Genomic DNA, 25,858 nt, shown 5'->3' on the forward strand with positions numbered 1-25,858 from the left:
GGGCGGGTATCAGGGGGCCTTTTATAGGGCGAGGTAGGCGGGGTTTGTAGGTTTCCGTTTCTGAGGAATGATGTGTCCAGGAGCTTGCGCAGAGCAGGGGTTTTTTGGCGGGCGCAGGCTTTTTTCGCACTCTGAGAGTCTTAGCAGGAAGTGAAGGGCAGGGAGTCCTAACAAAGGGCCTGCCATGCCGGGTGATGCTGCCATGTTGGGTCTAGATTCCTGCCTAACAGTTATCAGGGGAGGTATTGGGCACATGTTTCCAAGTTTCTGAGGTTGGTTTCTGGGCACGGGGGAGGAACAGAGATCTGGAAGTAGTAATGAGGGGCCAGGGGGACCCTACCTCACCTCCATCTATCCCAGTGGCAGGAGGGTTTTAGGGGAGAAAATGATACCATTTAAAGAGGGCTTCAGGGTTCTAATTAAGAACAAGGAGGGGAAAGGAATGTTCAGAGAAGAGACTGAGAATGGAGAGGGTTTTGCTGAGGTCAGACCATGAGAACAGGGCTTGAGGAAGGGCGGTGGGGCAGTGGCAAGTGAAGTCAGATTAAGAGTTGCTGCATTGCTGTAGTAGGTTAAGATCACAGTAACAAGGCACCTGGCAGGCCATGGTGACTAAGGACAACAGAACGTAAGGCATGACGGAATTACACCTGGTGGGTTCCTAGAAGAAGGTGATTGGTCAGTTCTGATGTTGGGTAGGTATCTTAAGCAGAATGTGATTGGGTAGTGGTAGGGGTGGAGGAGTGTAGGGGTGAGGGTCTCATCATGGCCTGGGGGGCTATGGGGTCTCCCCCACACCCATTAGTCTTAATCTTGGGCAATGTCAAGGCCCACAGCAGGTGGTAGGCAATTTTGCCAAAAGCAGAAGCCACTATGAGTCCTTCTTGATCCCTGCCAAGAACAATGTTAAGGTTGTGGAGTGTGGTTTTGTTAAGAGAAAGGAGAGGAGCCAGTGAAAGAGGATCAGAAAGATAACAGCAGTGGTTAACATTAGCCACTCTCATTGTGGTGGACGTTAATGCCAAACACTTTCCACGCATTATCTTCATCTTCCCAACAACCCTCTGAGAGTAGATATTAGTGTTATTTCCATTCCACAGATAAGAATACTGAGGATTAGGTTATCCAAAGTAACTACCAGCCTGAGCAATATGGCAAAACCCTGTCTCTACTAAAAATACAAAAATGAGCCAGGTGGGTTGGGGCATGCCTGTAATCCCAGCTACTAGGGAGACTGAGGCAGGAAAACCACTTGAACCTGGGAAGTGGAGGTTGCAGTGAGCCAAGATCATGCCAGTGTAGTCCATCCTGGGCGACAGAGTGAGACTCTGTCTCAAAAATAAAAAAAAAAAAAAGAAACCGTTTGAGACAAAGTAAATAACACAACTCAGAGAATGAGTGTATTAGTGATCTATTCATGCATAATGAACAAAACCAAAAGTTAGAGATTAAAGCAGCAAACATTTATTATATCATAGTTTCTGAAGGTCAAGGATTTGGGAGTGGCTGATCTGGGTGGTCCTGGCTCAGGGACTCTCATGCTGTGGGCTAGGGCAGCAGTCATCTGGAGGCTTGACTGGGGCTGGAAGATCTGCTTCCAACTCACATGGATGTTGACCAGAGACCTTAGCTCCTTGCCACATGGGTTCCTCCAGTGACCTCATGACAAAGCAGCTGGCTTCCCCCAGAGCAAGTGATCCAAGAGAGAGACCAAGGAGGAGTCTGCAGTGCCTTTTACGACCCCGTCGTAGGCCACACCTCTCACTCCCGCCATATTCTCCTTATTAGATCAGAGTCACTAATCCAGCCCATACTCAGGGGAGGGGCACTGAGCTCCACTTCTTAAAGAAAGGACTAGCAAAGAAGCTAGGGGCATATTTTAAAACCACTACAGAAGGCCAGGCGCAGTGGCTCATACTTGCAATCCCAGCACTTTGGAAGGTGGAGGTGGGCGGATCACCTGAGTTGGGGAGTTTGAGGCCATCCTGACCAACATGGAGAAACCCATCTCTACTAAAAATATAAAATTAGCCAGATGTGGTGGTACATGCCTGTAATCTCAGCTACTCAGGAGGCTGAGGCAGGAGAATCACTTGAACCTGGGAAGCGGAGGTGGTGGTGAGCTGAGATCACACCATTGCACTCCAGTCTGGGGAACAAGAGTGAAATTCCATCCCCCCGCAAAAAAAAAATAAGATAAAAATAAAACTGCTACACAGAGCTAGGATTCAAAATGAGGTTTGTCTTACACATTTGTGCTGTTAAATAAACACTGACCCACACTGACATCAGGCAAAGGAAGAATCTGGAAGAATGGGTGTGTTCAACCTGCATTTGCATGCAGGAAGTGAACATTCAGACCTCTTGTGATCTGTCACCGCGCGGTAGTAGGGAAGCTGGACTGGGAAGAGGAAGAAGTCAAGCTGTGGTGCAGTCACAAGGAAGGCCTCAGCTGACAGGCAGCCCTGGGGTAAGATGGCCTTCCAGAGTTGTGTCACCTTGAGACCCGTGGGCTAGGACTTTCCACCAAATGCTGCCCCATCAACCAGTCATTGTGCAGGCTGACCTTGGATGAGGCAGCTCCCTTCTGCCAAAGGCAGTTCTCCCTGAGTGTCAGCAGTCAGCACCCCGTGCAAGTGGGGGAATGGGTGCCTCCCTGGAGCGGGCATCTGCACGGAGCACCGCAGCATCCTCTACAGTGGAAATGCAGAAGGCAAGACATTTCTAGAGGGGAGGAATAAACAATTTCAAATGCATGCCTTTTCCCTGCCTCTGCTGGGATAATTCTTCCCCCTTCCGTTGGCAGCCTTTCCCCCGGGTTCCTCCCTGATGAGTAAGGCTCTGGAATGAACCAGTGTGACCAGGCCTGGGTGCTAAGCCCCTTAACAAGCTGCATTCTGGGTGATTAGTCCATTCTGGTCACACCTGTGCCAGGACTGGCTGGTGCAGTCACTTCCCTTCCCCCAGCTTGGCCAATCAGCAACACGTGGGGTCAGGGCTAGCTGCATAATTTGCAGGGCCCAGTGCAAAAAGCAGGCCAAAAGTGCCATTAAAGGTACTAAAATATAAAGCTTTTTTCTTTCTCCATGGTCTCTCTCATCATAAATATTTGCAACTTAATGCCATTCTAAGTAAATAAAAATTTAAAGTATTAGTATGAATTTTACTGTTCATTGTTTAAATATATTTATAAATATAAGAATATTTAACTCATATATATGTATTTCTTGGTTCCATTAAGAATGCTGCATAAACTCTTTTTATTTCTCTTTGTTACATTCTACTAACACTACCTTTGACTTACGGTGAGTAAGGAAGGACTGAAAGGAACCAAGCTGGGCAGCTCTGTCTTATCATTCCCTCATCATCGTTTCAGTATAAGCGGTTGGCTAACACAGGGAGTTAACACCAGTAAGAAAGGATAAGATAGTGTCCTTGTGTTCATAGAAGGCCACTGCCCCAGGACCTCCCTCTGGGGCTGGGGTTCCTGGCTCAGGCTGGGCCCCTTGGATTTGCCGTGGGGCCCTATAGCCAGTAAGCAAGGGTGGCCAGAGAGCAAGGTCTGCAGTGAGATGCTCCAGAAAGACTGGCCTCAGCAAGAGGGCAGCTTAGGACCCTGGGATCACAGGTCACTAAGCAACATAGGATAAGTAATGGGTGGACAGAAGCGGGAAAGGAGAAGGGCAGGGCACATGTTTAAAACTTGAGCTTTCTGAGGCTAAGACTGGAAAAGGAATGGTTTCAGCTGATATATTTGGCTAACAGTTGACTATTGTTAGGAAAAAAACACAAATGACTTTTAAACGTCAAAGTGATACTGTCTAACTCAGAAATAGAGAAGGGCAAAACAGAATGCCAGGAGTCTCATTTTTTCCCTATCAGAATGAATGACAGTGATCTAGAAATTTGATGTCACATCGTGCTGGCAAGGGAGAAGGGAAACAGTGTTCTACATTGTCTGGGAGAGTATAAAATGGTACAAGCTCTGAAATGGTATCCATGAAAATTGCACACACCATTTAAGCCAAGATCTTCCACTTCTGGGAATTTATCTTTCTGACACATATACAAGGGCAAAGATACATATATGAAGGATATTAGTTGGCATAATCTGGAAATAATCTAAATGTCTGCCAGTATAGAAGTGATTAAATAAATTATGACACATCCGCTGTAATCGAGCAGGGGTCAATAACCTTTCTTTTTTTTTTTTTTTGAGACGGAGTCTCACAGGGTCACCCAGGCTGGAGTGCAGTGGCGCGATCTTGGCTCATTGCAACCTCCGCCTCTCCAGTTCAAACGATTCTCCTTGCCTCAGCCTCCTGAGTAGCTGGGATTACAGGCACCTGCCACCATGCCCAGCTAATTTTTGGGGGTATTTTTAGTAGAGATGGGGTTTCGCCATCTTGGCCAGGCTAGTCTCGAACTACTGACCTCAAGTGATCCGCCCACCTTGGCCTCCCAAAGCGCTGGGATTACAGGCGTGAGCCACCGTACCCGATCCAGTAAGCATTTTATACAATGGGTCAGATAGTATACAGTCTAGGTTTTTCAGACCATAAGGCCTCTCTAGTAACTGCTCCTCTGCCTTGTAGCCTGGAGGCAGCCATGGACAATTTGTAAAGGAACACACAACCAGAGGGTGGGCCAAATTTGTGGACCCCTGCAGCACACATTAGGCACCCACAACCGAAGGCAGTAGTGCTCTCTGTATTGATACACAGGATACAGTGATGAGCAGGTGTGCCAAGATGCCACCATTTGTGAGTTTGGTTTTTTTTGTTTGTTTGTTTTCTGTTTTTTTAAAGCTCTTCTGCTTCTCTGTGTATCAGATGTCTCCCGAAGGGTAGGCAAATCATTCATACCAATGCTTGCCATTAGGGAGGGGGAGGGGAGTTGAGGGTGGGTGGGGAGTGAGATCAGATCATTTCTAGGAGGGAAACAGGGTCAGGAATGCGCACGGAGGCTTAACCTTTGTACTACAGGGATTTCTGCTGTGGGTGTGTGTAGGTCTTCCAAAGGTAACCAAGGAAACAATAAAAGCCATGCTATTTATTGAGCTCCCGTTGCATGCCAGACATTAGCAAAGGCGGCAGGATCTAACAGAAGAAAGCAGGCAGGTCCCTGACTTCATGGGAGTGGTCTGGCGATTCCAGGGGAGTGAGGGAAAGGGTCACTCAGTCTTCAGTGCTTACACACGTGGCTGCTTTGGGGAGTCGCCGTGTCTCCTAGTCTGATGTGGACCCTTTCATGTGCTGCCCCAGCCTCTGTTTGTCCCCATTCTTCCCACACTGTCATCCAGTGGCCTGTGTCTTCCACACCTGGGGGAGTGGGCATCTTAAGGGCAGAGACCGTGTCTCAGTTATCTTGGCTCCCCCAGTACCCAGCATAGAACCTGGTTCCTGACCTCAGAGGCCCCTCGGAACTGTCTAATGAATGGAGGAGCGGCCTTGGCTTCAAGGGCTCACAGAGCTGTGAGAATCGGCTAACAGTGGACACTGGGGACCCTCAGGAAGATGGCAGGACTCAAGCAGGGAGGAAGATTGTGAGCCAGGGGCCAAAGTCTTCTCTGTTGGAGGTGGGCAGAGCTGGAGGGGAGTCGGGGGCATCGCCAGGAGGCCGCAGTGCTGAGTGAGTCATGGCAGTTTGAGGCATGGAAGAGAAGAACAGCCTCTGCGCAGGAGGGTTTCCAGGGAGACTGAATTGGGGCAGCCAGGCAGGTGGTCAGGCTGTGAGCAAGGAATGCTGCAAACCAATAGGCTCCTTGTCGAACCTGAGCCAGACTGCACCCACCCCATGAGAGCTGTCTCTGGCTGTGTGCCCTTAGGGAGACTGCTTAAGTTCTCTGAGTATCACTATGCTCATTCAACAGCATTCGTTTTTCAACATTTATGGAATGCCAGCTCTATGCCGGCCAGATCTCAACAGCTAGACCAGGAATGATAGCTACCTCATCATTGCACTCCAGGCACGGTCTCATTATCCTCACAAGGCCCATTTTACAGATAAGGAAACTGAGCTCAAAGAAGTTAAGTAACTAGCTCGGGGTCATCACTGCTGGGGAATGCCAGAGCTGAGAAGCAAACCTAGATCGGACTAGTAAAGCCCTAGGTCCCATCACACCCCCTCCAAAGAGGGGAATTGGACCCAGGTATACTTCTGTCAAGCACAGAATGGGACCTGGCCCTTGGCCCCTTGCACTTGGAGACATTCAACCCTTGTTGGTTTTTTTCTCTCCATCCCTAATCTTTGTTTTCTAGGACATCATCCCCTTTGGCAACAACCCCATCTTCCGCTACCTCTTTGGCTGGATGGTGCCTCCCAAGATCTCCCTCCTGAAGCTGACCCAGGGTGAGACCCTGCGCAAGCTGTACGAGCAGCACCACGTGGTGCAGGACATGCTGGTGCCCATGAAGTGCCTGCAGCAGGCCCTGCACACCTTCCAAAACGACATCCACGTGAGTAGGGGAGGGCAGGGCGGGCGCACTAGGCGTGTTCCCTTGGAATCCATGGTCTCCTCCCCTGAACCGTGTGACCGACCTTGGGCACACCTGCCCTCTGGGTGTTTTCCCAACTTTAAGATGCGGTTCTTGTCCCTATGCCTGCTGAGGCCTTGGCCCACTCAGTGATGGCCTCCCTGGGAGAGGAGTCATAGGATCTGGCATCGAGTACCCCCATGACCTGCTCTGACTGTGTCCTCCAAGGTGGCGGAGTCAGGGTGTTCTCAGCCAGGGCTGGGGGGTGGGGAGCGAATCCGAGAGCACCTGAGGGGGTGTTGAGAATGCTGCAAAGCCTTCGTTTGGGTGGGTATGAGCGCGCCAGCCATGAACCTGTCACCTGTTGGAGAAAAAGCACCAATACCCACCTCCCTGGTCTACCCAGGTCTACCCCATCTGGCTGTGTCCATTCATCCTGCCCAGCCAGCCAGGCCTGGTGCACCCCAAGGGAAATGAGGCAGAGCTCTACATTGACATTGGAGCATATGGGGAGCCGCGTGTGAAACACTTTGAAGCCAGGTCCTGCATGAGGCAGTTGGAGAAGTTTGTCCGCAGCGTCCATGGGTGAGTGGCGCAGAGTATAGTATGGTCCCTCTAGCTGACAGCCTCAGGGTACTGCTGCAGGGGAATGAGGCCAGCTCTGTGGAGAATCAGGAGCCCCAGGCCTATCAACTGGTTCCTGAGGGCCCCTGGAGCTGTGGCGGCCTCTGGGTCAGGAGGTAAGCTGTGAAAGATGGGCAGCAGGTGGGCTGGCAGGACTACTTGCCCTCTTCTCCCTGCACCCCCGCCTCCAGGGAACACGTCACACCCTTCCAGCTGCTCCAGCCAGAAACCTGGGAGTCACCCCACTTCTCCCCACGGGACAGATGATGGGTGTGGGCTTAGCTGTGTCCAGGGGCGACTGCTCCAGATGGAAAGGCCAAAGCTAAGGAGAGATGGATTCCTGACTATGAAAGCCACGGAGAGGCCCAGGACAGAGGATTGCCCAGAAAACAGCCTGGATAAACTATTGAGTGGAACATGGACAAAGCCAGGAAAAAAGAATACCATATGATTCCTTTCGTATAACATTCCCAAAAACACACACGAATCCATACTGATAGAAAGCGCATCAGTAGTTGCCTGGGGATGGCAGAGGGCGACGGATAACTGAGGGGCCCGGGGAAAGTTTGGGGCTGCTGGTTGTAGCCACGATCTGGACTGCAGTGACTGGAGTCCTTGGTTGCATGCATGTGTCGAGCTCATCCAATTGTATACTTTATGTCCAGTTTATTGAAAATCAATAACAGATGAAAGGAAAACAGCCCCACTGCTCCATTAGGGTGTGCCTGTGGCCAAGCAGAGGGGCAGAAGCCCAGCAGTCTGAGCTCTACTCCTGACTGCCTCGACTGCTAAGCTACCTAACCCCTAAGCCCCAATTCCCTACCTGCAAAAGGGGGATAAGAATACCTGCACCATCTTCTTCATCAGGTTAAGGGGGTTAAACAAGAGAAATCCTCCAAAAGCTCGTTCTGGGCTGCAGAGTGAGCAGTTGGGTTTCTCTCACACCTTGCGCTCCATGCGCCTCCCGGCGTCCTCACCCACTTCTCTGCCTCTGCAGCTTCCAGATGCTGTATGCTGACTGCTACATGAACCGGGAGGAGTTCTGGGAGATGTTTGATGGCTCCTTGTACCACAAGCTGCGAGAGAAGCTCGGTTGCCAGGACGCCTTCCCCGAGGTGTACGACAAGATCTGCAAGGCCGCCAGGCACTGAACTGGAGCCCGCCTGGAGAGACAGACACGTGTGAGTGGTCAGGCATCCTCCCTTCACTCAAGCTTGGCTGCTTTCCCAGATCCACACTTTCAGAGAGAAACCCCTCCAGAAATCCCACCCTGACAGCCCAACACCACCTTCCTCCTGGCTTCCGGGAGCAGCCCAGTGGAATGGAAAGAATGTGGGATTTGGAGTCAGACAAGCCTGATCCAGTTCCCCGTTTAGAACTCATTAGCTGTGTGACTCTGGGTGAGTCCCTTAACCCCTCTGAGCCCGGGTCTCTTCATCAGTTGAAGGGGATAGTAATAGCTACGTGCAGGTTGTTGTCATCTGAGTTGAGCACCGGTCACATTGAAGGTGCTGGGTAAGTGGTAGCTCTTGTTGCTTCCCGTTCAGCGTCACATCTGCAGTGGAGTCTGAAAAGGCTCCACATTAGGTCACCTGTGCACAGCCATGGCCGGAATGATGAAGGGGATGCCCTGGAGTTGCCCTGCCATCGCCTCTATCAGGCAGACAAGGTCCTCACAGGAGAAGGACAGCTCTTCCCCACCCTGGGATCTCAGGAGGGCAGCCACGGGGCGGGGAGGCCCAAGATACGCCGTGCCAAAGCCAGGTCCGAGGCCAAAGTTCTCCCTGCCATCCTTGGTGCCATCCTGCCCCTTCCTCCTTAATGCCTGGGCCTGCAGACCCTCCCCAGCCACCACTGAGTCCACTTGGAGAGCCCTGTGTTCCTGGAGAAGGCATGCCCGGGTTGGATCCTGCCCCAGCCTCAGCCTGGGACACCTAGGTGGAGAGAGGGCTCTCTGCTCCGAATTGGATCCAGGGGACCTGGGCTCATTCTTCTTGGCTCACCAACCCTGCAGGCCTCATCTTGTCCCAAAACCCACTTTGTCATGGTGGGAGTGGGTCCACGCTGCTCTGCAGCATGGGGGCTGGGGAGTGGACAGCATCAGGTGGGAATATGGAGTCCACTCTCATGTTTCTGTAGGATTCTCACTGTGGGGCTGGAAGAAAAGAGCATCGACTTGATTTCTCCAACCACTCATCCCTCTTTTTTTCTTTCTCCCACCACTCCCCACCCCAGCTATAGTTAATTTCAGTGCCTTACAAATCCTAAGCTCAGAGAAAAGTTCCATTTCCGTTTCAGAGGGAAGGGAACCTCCCTAGGTCCTTCCCTGGCTTGTTATAACACAAAGCTTGGTTGTTTATGCAACTCTATCTTAAGAACTGCCCAGCCTCAGCTCAAAACCCGAATCTGAGAAGGAATTGCGTCACATAAGGGAAACTGGAATTAAGGGAGCTGAGCCAGTCATGGTTGTGGCTTGTGAGTCAGGAGACCTAGGTTTCAGCCCCCTCTACTGTCAGCGAGCTGTACAAGGTGGGCAAGTCATTGTCCTCTGAGCTGCAGTTTCCTCATCTGTCACATCGCTACAGACAAGACCTCCCTGGAACCCTTCTGATTGTCTTAGACACTGTGGTTGCAAAACCCACGGAAAGCCTCATTTGTGTGGAAAGTCAGAGGAAAAATAAATGATCCAGTGGACACTTGGGGATTATCTGTCATTCAAGATCCTTCCTTCAACCCCAAGACCAGCTCTCATCTCATTTTCAGAAAGGCTCATACCTGGCTTGCAGGGAAGCATCCGTCTTGTCATTCCAGGTGCCAGAATCCTCTTAGAGTCACGCTTTGACTGAGGGGTGTTCACCCATCCCACCCAAGGCTTGGCATACTGCCAGTGTCTTAGTAGGGTCCTGTGAGGGCTGGGGGCATCCAGGCACTCAGAAGGCAAAGGAACCACCCTACCCATTTGGCCTCTGGAGGGGGCAGAAGAAAGAAACAAACCTCATCCTCTATTTTACAAAGCATGTGAATTTTGGCATTAGCTCTCATAGGAGACCCATGTGCTTCCTCGCTCAGTGCAAAACTGATGATTCTACTTGCTGTAGATGAATGGTTAACACGAGCTACTTAATCAAACAGTGCCATTGTTTCGCCAGTGAAGCCTCCAACCCTAAGCGCCTGGGACTGTAGCCAGAGATGCCAGCAGCCTCTGTCGCCCTTAATCATATAACCAAAATCCAGACCTTATCCACAACCCGGGGCTTGGAAGGGTAGGTATTTTGGAATCACACCCTCAGGTTATGTTGCTCCAGTAGAATCTTGCCTGGAAAGAGGCAGTCTTCTTAGCATGGTGAGCTGAGTTCATGGCTTTTTTTTTGTAGCCAGTCCTGTCCCTGGCCATCCGTGTGATGGTTTTGGGTGGAGTTAAACCTGATGCCAGTGGGCAGTGCATGTGGAAAGTATCAGAGTAAGCCTCTCCCCTCCAGAGCCCCGAGTTTCCTGGCTGCATGAAGGTTTTCTGTAGAATCAGAATTGTAGCCAGTTTCTTTGGCCAGAAGGATGAATTGGATGTTACTGAAAGGGAGGGGTGGAGATGGGTGTGGCAGTGTATGGTGTGTGATTTTCATTTTCTTCTTTGGTCATGGGGGCCAAAGAGAAAGGCATGAGTCTCCCCTGTCAGGCTCTTACAGCCACAGGCACTGTGTCTACTATCTGGAAGACATGTCCCCGTGGTTGTGGGGCTGCTGCTTCTGTTAAAATAAAAGTGGCCTGGAAGCTGGTGTTTGTCGTTTCTTGCTTGGGGGACCAAAATGTGGAGTCAAAGCTGGGCTCGGGTGCAGGCTGTGCCATTCTCCAACTCAGTTGCCCTCACTGAATCCATGAGCCCATGGTCAAGGGCTGGAAGAACATGCAGGAACTGACAGGCTTATTTCTATCACTGTCAGAGTGTGACTGGAGTAAGTGTTGAAAGGATCCCTCTCTGTGCAGGGTGGCAAGCAGACCAGTGAGAAGGCCCCCACTGCAGTCCAAGTGAGATGATGGTGGCTCTGTTAGGGTGGAGGCCTGGCTTTGTCACTTGGTTGTGACCAATTAATTTTAGCAAGTTAATCCTGTTGAGACTATTGTCCTCATCTACAAACTGGTGAACCCACTAGCTGTCGACTGAAATGCATTCGTCCGTTCTTTGGACACATAGCTAGACTACCTTTCCCAGCCTTCCTTACAACCAGTTGTGTCCTTGTGTTAAGAGTTTTCCAGTGGAATGTAAACAGAAGTCATAAAAACCTGTATGAGGTCTCCTGGCTCCCCCCTTCCCTTCACTCAGTGCAAATGACAACCAGGCCATAGGTGGTTGGACAGTCTTATGTCAGAAGGAACCTGGATTCCTGAGTCACTGCAGGAGAAGCGCTTGTGGCCAGAAATTCAAGACCAAGCTGAGCAACATAGTGAGACCCTGTCTAAAAATTAGCTAAGTATGGTGGCAGGTATCTGTAGGCCCAGCTACTCTGGAGGCTGAGGCAGGAGGATTGCTTCAGCTCAGAAACTTGAGGCTGAAGTGAGCTATGATCATGCTACTGCACTCCAGCTGGGGTGACACAGAGCAAGACCCTGTCTCAATCAGTCAATCAATCAGTCAATCAATAAGGCATTATCTGGGCTGGTGCCTGAGAGCCCAACCCAGAGCTCCTTGGTTTGCTGAGCTTAGGCTCTAGACTGGACAATCTGTATGTTGCTGTTCCCAGTTCCAAATCTGAATCTTAGCAGCAGCTGCCTTACAAGCCTCAAGCCATGAACCTGGCATCAAGACCTGTGAGAAGCAAGAGGGCCACCTGAGGGGCCTTGGCTTGGTTTACCAACCTCCTTACAGGAGGGTGTCAACAATCTGTTCACTACGTGACCTCATGGAAGCTGAAAGTAGAAGAGAACTCACATGCGTATCCTTGGAACTTCTAGTTACCCCACTGGCAGACCTGAAGTCTGATCCCCCTGGGGGAGGAGTGAGAAAGGTGTTTGTGGGAGGGGGTCAGTGGTGTGCTGGATATGGCTTGTACCAGCTTACAAGGGCTATGATGCGTATCTCCTTCCACTTCCATGGACATTGGCAACCTGAAATCACCCACAGGGGGAGCATTTACACCACAGAAATTAGCAGCGCTACAAATCAGGACTTATTCTATCAATCAGTGTTCTTCAGAGAAACAGAACCAATAGGAGATACACACACACAGGCACACATCCCTTAACAACAAGGATAAGTTCTAAGAAATACATCATTAGGTGATTTCATTATTGTGTGAATATCACACAGTGTAGTTACACAAACCTAAATGGTACAGCCTACTACACACCTAGCTATATGGGATAGCTTATTGCTCCTAGACTACAGACCTGTACAACATGGTACAGTACTGAATACTATAAGCAATTATAACACAATGGTAAGTACTTGTATATCTAAATATAGAAATGGTACAGTAAAAATATGGCATTATAATCTTATGGGTCCACCATTGTATATGCAGTCTATGATTGACCAAAATGTTATGTATCACATGACTATAGAAAGGCAGACACATGCAGAGACAGAGAAACAGACTTATAAAGTATTGGTTCATGTGATTATGGAGGCTAAGAAGTCCCAAGATCTACAGTAGGCAAGCTAGATACCCAGGAAAGCCAATGATGTAGTTCCAGTTTGAGTCCAAAGAGCCGAGAACAAGGAGAGCTAATGGTGTAAGTTCCAGTCCAAAAGCTGGTAGGCTCAAGACCCAAGAAGAGCCCACTTTTCAGTTCAGGTCTGAAGGCAGGAAAAGCCTGATGTCCCAGCTTAAGCACTCAGGCAGGAGGAGTTTCCTCTCATTCAGTCCTTTTGTTCTGCTCGTGTCTTCAGTTGATTGGATGAGGCCCACCTGCTTTAGGAAGGGCAGCCTGCTTTGCTCAGTCTGATTCAATGTTAATCTCATCCAGAAACACCCTCACAGACATACCCAAAGTAATATTTGGTCACATGTCTGGGCACCCCATAGCCCTGTGAAATTGGCACATAGAATTAACTCTCATAGGAGGGCTTTGTTTTGTTTTGAGAGACAGACATTTACCAACACACCACTTAACAGAGACCTCCCATATTGAGCCCTCCAAATCCAAGCTTAGCAGGAAAGGTGGTTCCTGCGCCCTGGCTCTGGCCTCAGTACGTTCGCCTCTCAGGCTTCTGAACCTTAGGCATCTCTGTGATCATCCCCCACTCCCTTGTTAATCATTCTCATTATTGGTGAACCCCCATTCCCTGGCTAATGCTGCAGCAGGTCCAGGAAGAGGGAGTGGATCAGCTGAACCTGGGAACAGGTGTAAACTGCTTCTGAGAAGGAGGAGCTCCAAGGGTCAAGTTGGAGAAGGTGAAACTGCCTTCAGGGCCAAAAGACTATGGCAGGGCCAGAGTGGGACCTGGGCTTGCTCAGGCCCAGGGCAGGCATCGAGCAGCCGACAGCGATGAGGATGGCAGGACCTGAACTTTGAACAAAGGGAGCTTCCCAGAGCTGGCCTGGCTGGTGTGCTGAGGGATGTTGTGAAATCAAGGTAAAAAGCCAAAGACAGCATGGTACAGCGTTCACAATGGTCAGAACCATCACTCTTAGGTATTGATAAGAACCTAACACAGCAAATGAAGTCCCATTCTATTAATGTTTACTAAAGCAACCACGCCATGCAACCTATGTAAACTTACTCCTCCTGTGGGTCTCAGTTTCTCCTTGTAAAGTGAGCAGCTATGCCAGCCGTGCTTCACCTTGCCAGGACGTTGCAGATGACCAGCTGCCCATGCCTACTAGCCGTTCTTCAGAACCTGGTTGCAGCAGGACTGCCTATGTGTGACACCCACTCATTGTTGCGTTACCTGTGGTCCATGTTGCAAGGTGGTGCTGAAGGCATAGTAAGAACCTGGATGTTAAGTCTGGGGCATGGCTTGTAAAAGGCTATTTTTGGTCTGCTCAGGGCTTCCCACAACCTGGCAGCATCTCACACTGGAGTGGGAGAGATCACCATCCTCCTGAGCAACCAGGGAGGTGCTAGAACCTGCTGTTACTTTTTTAAGTTGTATGTGCTAGAGGGTTCAACCCAGTCACCTGCAGGACCATTTCAAGAGATGGAACTAGAATCTGGTGGTTATTAAATATTTATTCATTTCATTTTTGGCTGTGGAGCTTTTTTCCCCAAACAAAACCTTTTAGGGAAAGTCCGATATATATATAACAAACATGGAGCTACTTTGAGTCAAGCTGGGTGGGGCCAGGAGTCCAGCCCTTGTGGCCACGCCCTCATGCCCTCCTTCCCCAGGGATTGCTGGAGGCCCCAGCAGAGCCCAGTTAACAACCTGCAGAACTCCATGTCCTCTTATGGCCCTGCCCAGGCAGGAGGGCAAGGGTCACAACAAGCCAGATTTCAGCTCAACATCCAAAGGACCCTTTTACAATCATAGCTGCCCTGCACTGGGAAGGGCTGTCTTGGGGGTGTGCGAGGAGAGCCTGGACAGACAGATGGAGTTACTATCGCAGAGCAGAGCAGTGGTCACCAAATGAGGTTCCCAAGCCCTGGGTGTAACAGGATGATCCATTGGAATGCCTGAAAAAATGTGTTCGTCTTGGTTTGGGTTTCCCTAGAAGCCAACCCTAAGACAAAGATTTGAGTGCAAGCAGTTTATTTGGGAGGTGAAGTAAACACCAGCAGGGGAGTAGGGAAGGGATGACGGCCAATAATGGGTTCATTCTCAAGCAGGTTACCAGTGGTGGCCACTACAGTGTAACTGCGCTCGGAAAACTGGAAACCAATGTAAAACATGCGTTTCAAAGGTACATCCCACAAGGGGTGAGGGAGCTGGTATTTATAACCAACTTCCCTTAGTGGGGGTAGCTCCAGAGGGGTATGGAGTCCCTGGCACTTCTAGCCCTCCATAGGCAGCACAGCCGGCTCTGGCAGCCAGAGAGCCTTTTGCTCCATTATAGATGAATGTCCCTCCCCAGCACACATTATTTTTGTAACACACATGAACTCATTCTTATCTCATGGCAAAATATTAAAGAATTGCCTAATTTAAAGTTGTGGCCAGGGGCCAGATGCAGTGGCTCACACCTGTAATCCCAGCACTTTGGGAGGCCAAGGCTGGTAGATCACTTGAGGCCAGGAGTTCGAGACCAGTCAAAACCCCATCTCTACTAAAAATACAAACATAATCGGTCATGGTGGCTCATGCCTGTAGTCCCAGCTGCTTGCGGGGTTGAGGCATGAGAATAGCTAGAACCTGGGAGGCAGAGGTTACAGTGAGCTGAGATCCCACCACTACACTCAAGCCTGGGCTACAGAGCAAGACTTTGTCTCAAAAAAAAAAAAAAAAACCTTGTGGCCAGGCTTGGTGATTCACGCCTATAATCCCAGCACTTTAGGAGGCCAAGGTGGGAAAACAGCTTGAGCCCAGGAATTCCAGACCAAGCTAGGCAACATAGCAAGATGCTATCTCTAAAACAACAAAAACATTAGCCAGGTGTGGTGGTGCAGCCTATAGTCCCAGCTACTTGAGAGGCTTAGAGATGTGAGCATCGCTTGAGCTCCTCGACCAGGAGGTTGAGGCTATAGTTAGCCATGATGACGCCACTGTACCCCAGCCTGGGCTGGACACAGCAAGACCTGTCTCAATAAATAAATAAATAAAGTTGTTACACAGGTTTCTCTTATAAAAAGGCAAGCGTCACAAATTTACTGACCTTTTTTGTTGTTGTTTTTGTTTGTTTGTTTTGACACAGAGTCTTGCTCTATTGACCAGGCTGGAGTGTAGTGGCTTGATCTCTGCTCACTGCAACCTCCACTTCCCAGGTTTAAGCAATTCTCCTACTTCAGCCTCCCGAGTAGCTGGGATTACAAGTGTCTGCTACCACGCCTGGCTAATTTTTTTTTTTTTTTTTTTTTGTATTTTTAGTAGAGACGGGATTTCACCATATTGGCCAGGCTGGTCTCGAACTCCTGACCTCAGGTAATCTGCCCGCCTTGGCCGCCCAAAGTGCTGGGATTACAGGCATGAGCTGCCGCACCTGGCCTTGCTGACCTTCTCTACAGTGACAGTGACTGTCTGTAATATAATAGCTGATAGAGATATTTGAACAAATGTACTTGTTTTGTAAGGTAAACAGTCTCTTTAAAAGTTTTATTGCATATATTTAACTTGTTTAATTGCTTTTTATTTTTATTTGCAATTTATTCTACAGAAACGTTGCAATGGTAGTACAGCAGTCCCTCTCACTCACCTTCCCCTGATGTTAACATCTTTTTTTTTGAGATGGAGTCTCGCTCTGTTGCCCAGGCTGGAGTGCAATGGCACGATCTCAGCTCACTGCAACCTCTGCCTCCCGGGTTCAAGCAATTCTCCTGTCTCAGCCTCCCGGGTAGCTGGGACTATAGGCGCCCACCACCACGCTCTGCTAACGTTTTTGTATTTTTAGTAGAGGCAGGGTTTTGCATGTTGGCCAGGCTGACCTCAAAATCCTGACCTCAGGTGATTTGCCCACCGTGGCCTCCCAAAGTGCTGGGATTACAGGTGCAAGCCACCACATCTGGCCTGATGTTAACATCTTCTACATGAACTAAGATAATTGTACCATTTTACATTTCCACCAGCAGTATACAAAAGTTCCCCATCCTCACCAACACTTGGTATGGTCAGTCTTTTCAATTTTAGCCATCCTAATAGGTGGGTAGTACTATCTCATTGTGGTTTTAATTTGCATTTCCTTAATGCCTAATGACATTGAGTTTATTTTCATGTACTTATTTGCTATACATATATCTTCTTGGTAAAGTGTCTGTTACATCTTTTATACATTTTTTATTTTGTTGTTTCTTATTATTGAGATACATATGAACTCACATATATTCTGGATATAAGTCCTTTATTACAGCGGTCCCCAGCCTTTTTAGCACCAGGAACTGGTTTCATGGAAGACAATTTTTCCACAGACCAGGGTAGGGCGGGGTGGCGGGGGAGGATGGTTTCAGGATGAACCTGTTCCACCTCATATCATCAGGCATTAGTTATATTCTCATAAGGAGCGTGCAACCTAGATCCCTCACATGTGCAGTTCACAATAGGGTTCGGCTCCTGTGAGAATCTAATGCTGCCGCTGATCTGACGGGAGGCGGTGCTCACCCACTGCTCACCTCCTACTGTGTGGCCTGGTTCCTAACAATCCCAGGGAAAGAGGGCACAGGGGCTGGCCCCGAGGGCTGGACTCCTGGCCTCACCCAGCTTGATTCAAAGTGGCTACATGTTTGTTATATATTGGACTTCCCCTAAAAGCTTCTGTTTGCAAAAAAAAAGAAAAAAAGAGCTCCTCAGCCCCCAAAAATAATAAATGTTTCATAACCACTGAATTCCAGTTCAGTTTCTAGACGTGGTCCTGTGGGTGATTGGGTTGAACACTCCAGCACATAAATCTTTAAAAAGCAACATCAGGTTCTAGCACCTCTCTGGTTGCTTAGGAGGCTAGCAGTTTTTTCCCAGTCAACCTCCAGGTTGTATGCCTTCAGCACCCTCTTGCAACATGGACCACAAGTAACATAACAATAAGTGGGCATCAAACATAGACAATCGTGTGGCAACCAGGTTCTGAGGATCAGCTACTGGGCGTGGGAAGCTGGTCATCTGCAATACCTTGGCAAGGTGAATAAAGACGGCTTTACTTCTTCAAAAACATTTGTTTTGACACTGGTGAATAACTGCTTTTTGTAAGACACTCGCACACTGAAGAAAGTGTTTCAAGTATTTTTTATCATGTGAGCTTTGTGGACGAAGCTGTGGTATGCCAGTCTCCTCTAGGGACAACCTGCTCCCCGATTCTCAATGACATAAAACAGTGAGGGAAGGGTACCCACAAGGGCTGACTCAGATGTTCCCCATGGCTGGACATTGCCTGAAGTCAGCAGTTTCCTCATCAGTGAGGCCCTGCTAAGCTTCCAGAAGCATCCTGAGATGGCAATGGGGTGTTCCTGGAGAGTCCTAGAATTGCCGTGTAATACATGCTACACTCTCCCACCACTTTCTGAACTTTAATAAACAAGGGGCCAAGCACTCTGGCTTTAGAATAGAAAGGGTCACACGAGTGTCAACCACGTCCCATCCCTTCAGTCCATCTGCTCTCTGGCCCCCATGTTCATGTCACTGACTGAGTTGAGTTCTCAGGATAATTGATCTCCTGCAACAAAAGATACCTGTCCCCAGCTGTCCTGGAAGACACTGTGACCTTCAGGTATGCAGCTCCAGCAAAGGTGATCCCCATACATCTCTCCCTTCTCCCAGGCCCATGTGTCCTTTCTCTAAGACACCCCACTCCCACACCCATGCTCTCACCCCCAGATTTGTCTTCAGACCTTTGGGCTCTCCGGTCACTGCGGGCTGTCCTTCACATGTGGCTTTAAGAAGTAGGATCTGAATTGTAATCCACAGTTGGAGGGCATTTCCCCTTAGTAAATGGTGTGATCCTTTCCCTTTAAAAAGACAGAAAAAATTAAAAATGGAAGTGATCCCTTGGAAGGGAGTGGGCTCCTCATCCCTGGAGGGACACCCATAGGGGATGAACAGGTACCTGTTGGTTCTGCTTCACAGGAGATCCTACATTGGTGAGAGGCCAAAATTGATGACCTCTAGACCTTTTCAACAAAACAGCCTGATTCTAAGGATGGGATTCCAGCGATTCATACCCAGTTCAGCTCATTAAAGCACCCAAGTTGGCTTGTAAGAACTTCAGGTACAAAATCATAGTGCCTGGAAGATTATCTGACCCAACCCTGAGAGGAAGAACAAGGACCAGAGAGAGAAGGGAACTTCCCTGAGGTCACCTGAGGCCAGCATCAGGGCCAGAATGTAAGCCCTGACCTCAGTCCCACTTTCCCTCCACTGCTCCAGTTCTTTCCCATGAGTGGAAACCCGGAGGACTCAACCTCCCATCCCATGAGCCCTTTGGAAGATGGCACTTCCATAAAGACCCCTTGCTGTGTGTGTCAAACAGCATCCGCCAGCCCGTACGTTACACACTTGATATATCTGTTTGTTGTCTGTCCTCCCCAACAAGATGTGAACTCCATGAATGCAGGACTTGGACTTCTTCATTGGTATTTCCCCTATGCCTAGATCATTACCTGTGCTTAACAAATATTTGTCAAAGGAGGGAGGACTCACCAGGATAAGAAAGGTCTTTCCCACCATCCAGTGGGTCTCCACGCCTCCTGTCTCTCCATTCCTCCCCATGTTCACGGCCCCTGGCCTGGCCCCATGCCTCATTTCTCATCTCTACCATTGAGGCAGCCTCCTTGTCTCTATCCCCGCAACAGTCCATAATGCCATAAGTATGTTTATTAAACACAATAATTACTTCCCATTAAAATCCTTCTGGATATCTGGGAAAAAAATATTTCCAAAACACATATCTGATAAAGGTCTTATGCTTAGAATATCTAAGGAACTCAAGGCCGGGCGTGGTGGCTCAAGCCTGTAATCCCAGCACTTTGGGAGGCCGAGGCGGGCGGATCACAAGGTCAGGAGATCGAGACCACAGTGAAACCCCGTCTCTACTAAAAATACAAAAAATTAGCCGGGCGCAGTGGCGGGCGCCTGTAGTCCTAGCTACTCAGGAGGCTGAGGCAGGAGAATGGCGTGAACCCAGGAGGCGGAGCTTGCAGTGAGCCGAGATCGCGCCACTGCACTCCAGCCTGGGCAACAGCGTGAGACTCCGTCTCAAAAAAAAAAAAAGAATATCTAAGGAACTCAAAGCTGAATATAAGAAACCAAGCAACCCATTTGTTTAAAATGTGCAAAAGATTTGAAAACACTTCACCAAAAGAAGACATCAGAGGACGCATATGAAAAGATCCTCAATATCTTGTCACTGGAGAAATGCAAATTCAAACCATAATGAAATATACTATTAGAATGGCTTAAATTAGAAAAGAAAATACCCTGACAATACCAAGTGCTGACAAGGATGCAGAACCCTTAGACCCCTCATGCATTGCTGGTGGGAGTGCAAAATGGACCAGCCATTTCAAGATAGTTCAACAGCTTCTTACAAAGTTATACACACACCCACCAAATGACCTAGAAATCCTACTCCTAGATATTTACCAGAGAGAAATAGAAACGTATGTCTACGTGAAGACCTGTATGTAACTGTAGCAGCTTTATTTAAAATTCCCCAAACTGTAAAATTCCCCAAACTGTAAACAATCCAAATGTCCCTCAACTTAGGAATGGATAAACAAACTGTGTCGCAACCATACAGTGCGATCCAACTCAGCATTAAAAAGGAACGAACTATGGATACACACAACAACAGCATGGCTGAATCTCAAGAGCACTGAAAGAAAAAGATACAAAATTCTACATACAGATGATTCCATTTATATGACATTCTGGAAAAGGCAAAACTCCAGGGATGACAGAGTTGCCAGGGATGGCAGTAGGAGGAGTAGACTGACTACAGATAGCATAAGGGGGATAGGAATATTCTACATCTTGCCTGAGGTGATATGTATGACAACTACATGCATTTGTCAAAATTCATAGAATTGGGCTGGGTGTGGTGGCTCATGCCTGTAGTCCCAGCACTCTGGGAGGCTGAGGTGGGTGGATTGCTTGAGCTCAGGTGTTCAAGAACAGCCTGGGCAGAATGGCAAAAGCACATCTCTACAAAAAATTTAAAAATTACCTGGGTGCAGTGGTGCACACCTATAGTCCCAGTACTTGGGAGGCTGAGGTGGGAGGATTGCTTGAGCCCAGAAGGTTGAGGCTGCCATAAGTCATGTTCATGCCACTGCGCTCTAGCTTGGGTGACGGAGTGTTGACACTATCTCAAAAAACAACAAAAAAACCTCATAGAGTTGTATACCTAAAGAGAATGAATTTTACTGCATGTGAGTTATACTATAATAAGTTCAACTTTAGACTCGGCGCGGTGGCTCATGCCTGTAATCCTAGCACTTTGGGAGGCCAAGGCAGGTGGATCACCTGAGGTCAAGAGTTTGAGACCAGCCTGGCCAACACGACGAAACCCCGTCTCTATTACAAATACAAAAGTTAGCCGGGTGTGGTGGGAGGTGTAATCCCAGCTACTCGGGAGGCTGAGGCAAAAGAATCGCTTGAACCCAGGAGGCAGAGGTTGGAGTGAGCCGAGATCACGCCATTGCACTCCAGCCTGAGCAACAGAGCAAAATAAAACTCTGTCTCGAAAAAAATAGTAAATAAATAAATAAAATAAATAAATTCAACTTTAAAAAATTTATGTGGCTTCTCACATACAAGATAAAGTCCAAGCAGCTTAGCTATGCATTCCAGCCCTCTAAGGACTGACCGAACCACCTCTCCTGCCTTATTATCCACTATTCCCCTCTACACACCCCACACATCATTTAAAATGGGCCATTTAGTATTGCCCAGGTATGTCCTGAACTTTTTGCTTCCTTTCCTTCACTCATGCTCTTCCCTCTGTCCTAAATATTTTTCTCCTCCCTGGAAGAAGAAAACCCTTGAAGAAACAACACAGCTTGGAGCCAGATGGACCAGAGACCCAATCCTATTTTGTGACTGTACTAGACAGAGAGCAAAAATGGCCCAGGCCTCCATAGCTCCTTGTATTGGTGGCCTTTCCAATGCAATTGCAGCCTCTCCCATCAAGAGGTGGAGTCTACTCCCCACGCACCCCCGCCCTGCTTGAATCTGGGCTAGCCATGAACTTGCTTTGGCCAACAGAATGTGGTAGAAATAATGGTGTGGTTGGGCTGCAAAAGGCCTTGCACACTTCCTCTCTCAAACCCCAGCCTCCTTCATAGAGGCAAGCCTGGGCTACACTGCTGAAGGCTGGAGTCTGTGTAGAAGAGAGTCTAGTTGTTCCATCCAAGACTATCCCAGACCAGCCAGCCCCCAGCCAACCCATAGACTCATGAACAATAACAAATGGCTATTGTTTTAAGCCACTGAATTTCTGGGTGGTTTGTTATGTAGCAATAGCTAACTGCTATAGTCAGTAACTCGCTGTGGCTCTGGGAAAGTTACTCAGTTTCCTCATCCTCATCTATATAATAAAGGCAGTTATTACATACCTCACAGGGCTTTGTGATGCCCATGAGAGATGATTTTTTTTTAATTGAGATGGAGTCTCATTCTGTTGCCTAGGCTGGAGTACAGTGGCGGGATCTCAGCTCACTGCAATTTCCACTGCTGGGTTCAAGCGATTCTCCTGCCTCAGCCTCCTGAGTAGTTGAGACTACAGGCACCTGCCACCGCACCCGGCTAATTTTTGTATTTTTAGTAAAGACGTGCTTTCACCATGTTGGCCAGGCTGGTCTTGAACTCCTCAGGTGATCTGCCTGCCTCAGCCTCCCAAAGTGCTGGGATTGCATGCATGAACCACTACTCCCGGATGAGAGATGTTTATACAGAGCTGAGTACAGTGCCTGGCACACAGTCAACCTTTGATTAACGGTTGTTACCCCTTTCCAAGCCCAACTCTTATCCAGCTTTTCAGAACCAGATCAAATGCCACTTCTTCCAAGCAGCCCTCCCTGCTTGGACAGCTCCAAATTCAATGTAACATTTGCCTCCTCTGAACTCCCATAGTATTTCTTCTTTCCCACTCCCATACAGTCTATCCTCAACTATAAGCAATTTGGAAAAACAGCCATAGCCTTAAACATAGGTATCCAGTACAAATGTATACTCGATGCCAGAAAAAGATGAAATGATCTGCATAGATTAGGGACAGAAAGTCTGTTCTGCCTCCCAGGCCTCTGCTCCTTCCAACCATTACACACAGACCCCTTCAAGGGTGATCCCAGCAGACTTCCTTGCACGTTCTTTGTGCTCAGTAAATGTATCCTGAATTGAATCAGCTAAATTGGGGGTGGCATTTTCCCCCTTGGGGGCAATGGAAACATGCAAGAGGGTTTTGGGGTCTTCCCAAAGACTCTGGACCACTACTCCCCAACCAGTGGGCAGGCACCTGGAATGCTAACCGTCCTGCCACTGGGCAGGAGAATCTGGCACCATGAAGAAGAGGCACCTCACCCCTCCCACGTGCCAGCAGTGCCCTGCTGTGTGGTGCTGGGCTATGGGGAAAGAGTTGGATGGCAAGTCTTCCACATAGACCCTGGCCTGTGAGACAGGCTTTATTGTGCCCATTCTACAGCTAAGAGAGTTGTGGTTAGTAGCCCAGGGTCACACAGCTAAGAGATGCCAAACTGGAGACTTTAACCTGCATCTTCTCCCAATGTTCACCAACTTGTTGGAGCCTCAAACGGGCCATGTCAGGGTGAAAAGTCCATGCTGATCTGAAGGCCATCAAGCAGATGACACAGAGTGGAGTCCAGGCTACCTATGGGGACATGGGCTATAAATGCTGATGTCATTTAGGGAACAAAATATGCAACAGGAAGGTCACAGGACTTGTCAATAGCATATGGCTTGTAAACAACAGAACCGCAGTCCCCTACCTCAATATAGGACACATTTTTGGGGGGTCTACTGTAATATTTTATAACCCCCTAAAGGTTTCCTACCTGAGCAACTGTTAATTCAGAGATGAGAAGGCAAAGGCGAGTCCCATCCCAACATTACATCTTCCAAGTGGCATTTTCCAAAGATTTCCTCCCACGTCAGCTGCACTTTGAAGAACACTTACTGGCTGCTTGATTTGCAGGTATTCGTCAGCAAAGACACCAGACTCCTCCATCACGACTCGGCTGATCCCACCCCACCTGATCCACCTGGCTTTGTTCTTCCGTATCCCCTGCCACAGCCCACCCTCCCGCTGCTCAGCCATCCCTGATCAGGCCAGGCTCGTTTACCCCTCACACCCAGACTGGCTGCCTGGAATATCCTCCATCTCTCCAGGCCACCTTTCAGGGTAGACATGCCCACATGCTCATGGCACCTGGCTGAGCCCTCCTTCATGTACCTGATGCTAAATCAATCCTTCCCCTCTGCACCGTTTGCCTGAGACCTTCTATGTTCTGACCCCTAGCAAATATCCACTAAATTCATTAAATCATCAACCCTTTTTCTCCCCCACCCCCTACCCCCATCCAAGGCCAACGTTTCTCCCTGTGCTCAGGGTGATCACCCCTCCAGCCCAAGCAAAGAGCATGTTCCACCACCTCACAAGGAATCTCCCACTCCTTCCCTGCCCATCAGCCCAGAAATATGCTCAAGTTTCTACCCCATCCACCTCCACCAGAAATACAGAGAGGAATAAGGAGAGAGAGGGGGACAGAGGGAAGGCAGGAGGGAAGGCAGGCAGGCAGGCAGGCAGGCAGGCAGGCAGGCAGGCAGGAAGGCAGGAAGGCAGGAAGGCAGGAAGGCAGGAAGGCAGGAAGGCAGGAAGGCAGGAAGGCAGGAAGGAAGGAAGGAAGGAAGGAAGGAAGGAAGGAAGGAAGGAAGGAAGGAAGGAAGGAAAGAAAGAAAGTGGGGGAGGAAGGGGGGAAGGGAGAGAGGGAAGGAAGGAGAAATGAAAAAGTAGGGCCTTCTCTCCCAACTGCCTTCTCTTGGAGCGAAGCCCAGTTTCCCCTGGTGCCACACAGTCTGAATGGCAACCAACTGACTTCCGTGTCCCAGAGTAAACGTGCAGAGGGGGTTGAGGGGAGAAGGAGGGGACTCCACATGCTGAACTTCCTGAGTCCCTCTTTCCTACCCAAACTTCCAAATCTCTCACCAAAACAGCATGCACAAAAGGTAAAAGGAGAGTGATCAAATAAGGTCAGGTGGAGTAAGGGCAGGAAGATGGGTCATGGTAAAGGCCAACTATGCCTCAGCTTCCCTGCGTTCAAAGAGCCTTCCCTTCTGCTCTCATCTTCCAGAAAGTTTCGGGGGAAAGAGTGGGCAAAGTGTTCTGGACAGAGAGAGAGAAGTCCTGGGCTCCACCTGCCCTCATCCTTCTCAGGCTGCCCTGTAGCTCTGGGGAGGTGGGTGAGTGCCCTCCCCATGAAGCTGGAGCCACTCTGGACCAGACTGCTGTCTGGTTCTCTTCTGCTTTGCACATGAATGACTGGTTGGCTACATAGAGGACTCTATATAGTCCCAATTCTTTTCCTTCAGAATTATATAAACTGTTTTCTATCATTTATGTTTCAGAAGAGAAGTATGAAATATGCCTGATTGTCTTTTATTTAGATTGCAGGTTCAGTGTCATTTTAGATATGATACTAGCAAGATTTTTATTTTACCTTTGAAACCCAGAAATTTCACCAAACGTTTCATGGATTGGATGGGTATATTAACCTCTCTCCCTCCTGAAACCTCACTAAAACAAAGTAAAGGAATAAAAATGTTAAGGCATATACCCACGAGGACAAAAAGAATAGAAGCAGCAGCAGGAAGAAAAAATATTTTGGAAGTTGAAAAGCAGATGGAAGAACCTAATAGACCTAAGAAAGCTAAACCCCAAATCAGTAGAGGGTAAAGCTAAGAATCCCCCGACTCCAAAAGACTAAGGAATTGGCAGCACCAGGTACCTCTGGAAGTGGGAATGAAGATGAAACCGAAAACAGGGATCGATCTGTATAATATCAGTTTGATAATCTGTATAATATCAGTTTATCTCCCCCACTGTCTGCAGCCAGATGAGTGCCCTTCATTTAGCCTGGCAGAAGATTGGAGATTTATTCTCTGGAGACAGATTCTCTGTTCAGGATGGCACCAGGCATAGTTGAAATCATGAGTACCATATTTAAAACAGGGA

At 48.8% G+C, this 25,858-nt stretch overlaps 2 protein-coding genes across 8 annotated transcripts in view; one reads left to right on the top strand and one right to left on the bottom strand.

Moving 5' to 3' along the window:
• The window catches only part of LOC105495116 (24-dehydrocholesterol reductase), a 36,635-nt gene extending 25,762 nt beyond the window's left edge, over nucleotides 1-10,873 (top strand). The window contains exons 7-9 of the mRNA XM_011764344.2: nucleotides 6,261-6,458; nucleotides 6,883-7,061; nucleotides 8,098-10,873. Coding sequence (XP_011762646.2) covers nucleotides 6,261-6,458; nucleotides 6,883-7,061; nucleotides 8,098-8,251 — 531 coding nt within the window. The 3' untranslated portion in view covers nucleotides 8,252-10,873. The remainder of the gene's footprint in view (nucleotides 1-6,260; nucleotides 6,459-6,882; nucleotides 7,062-8,097) is intronic.
• Nucleotides 10,874-18,168: 7,295 nt separating this feature from the next.
• CIMAP2 (ciliary microtubule associated protein 2) overlaps nucleotides 18,169-25,858 on the bottom strand; it is a 37,961-nt gene continuing 30,271 nt past the window's right edge. For 3 of the 7 annotated variants that reach the window (XM_071092647.1, XM_071092641.1, XM_071092648.1), the window contains exons 10-11: nucleotides 20,837-20,974; nucleotides 18,169-18,620 (exon numbers count right to left, since the gene is read on the bottom strand). In XM_071092647.1, coding sequence (XP_070948748.1) covers nucleotides 20,857-20,974 — 118 coding nt within the window. In that variant the 3' untranslated portion in view covers nucleotides 18,169-18,620; nucleotides 20,837-20,856. The remainder of the gene's footprint in view (nucleotides 18,621-20,836; nucleotides 20,975-25,858) is intronic. The other 4 variants (XM_011764335.2, XM_011764338.2, XR_011620460.1 and 1 more) reach the window with 3 other exon arrangements.

This window comes from Macaca nemestrina, chromosome 1 (assembly GCF_043159975.1).
Source record: "Macaca nemestrina isolate mMacNem1 chromosome 1, mMacNem.hap1, whole genome shotgun sequence".
Classification (NCBI taxonomy): Eukaryota; Metazoa; Chordata; class Mammalia; order Primates; family Cercopithecidae; genus Macaca; species Macaca nemestrina.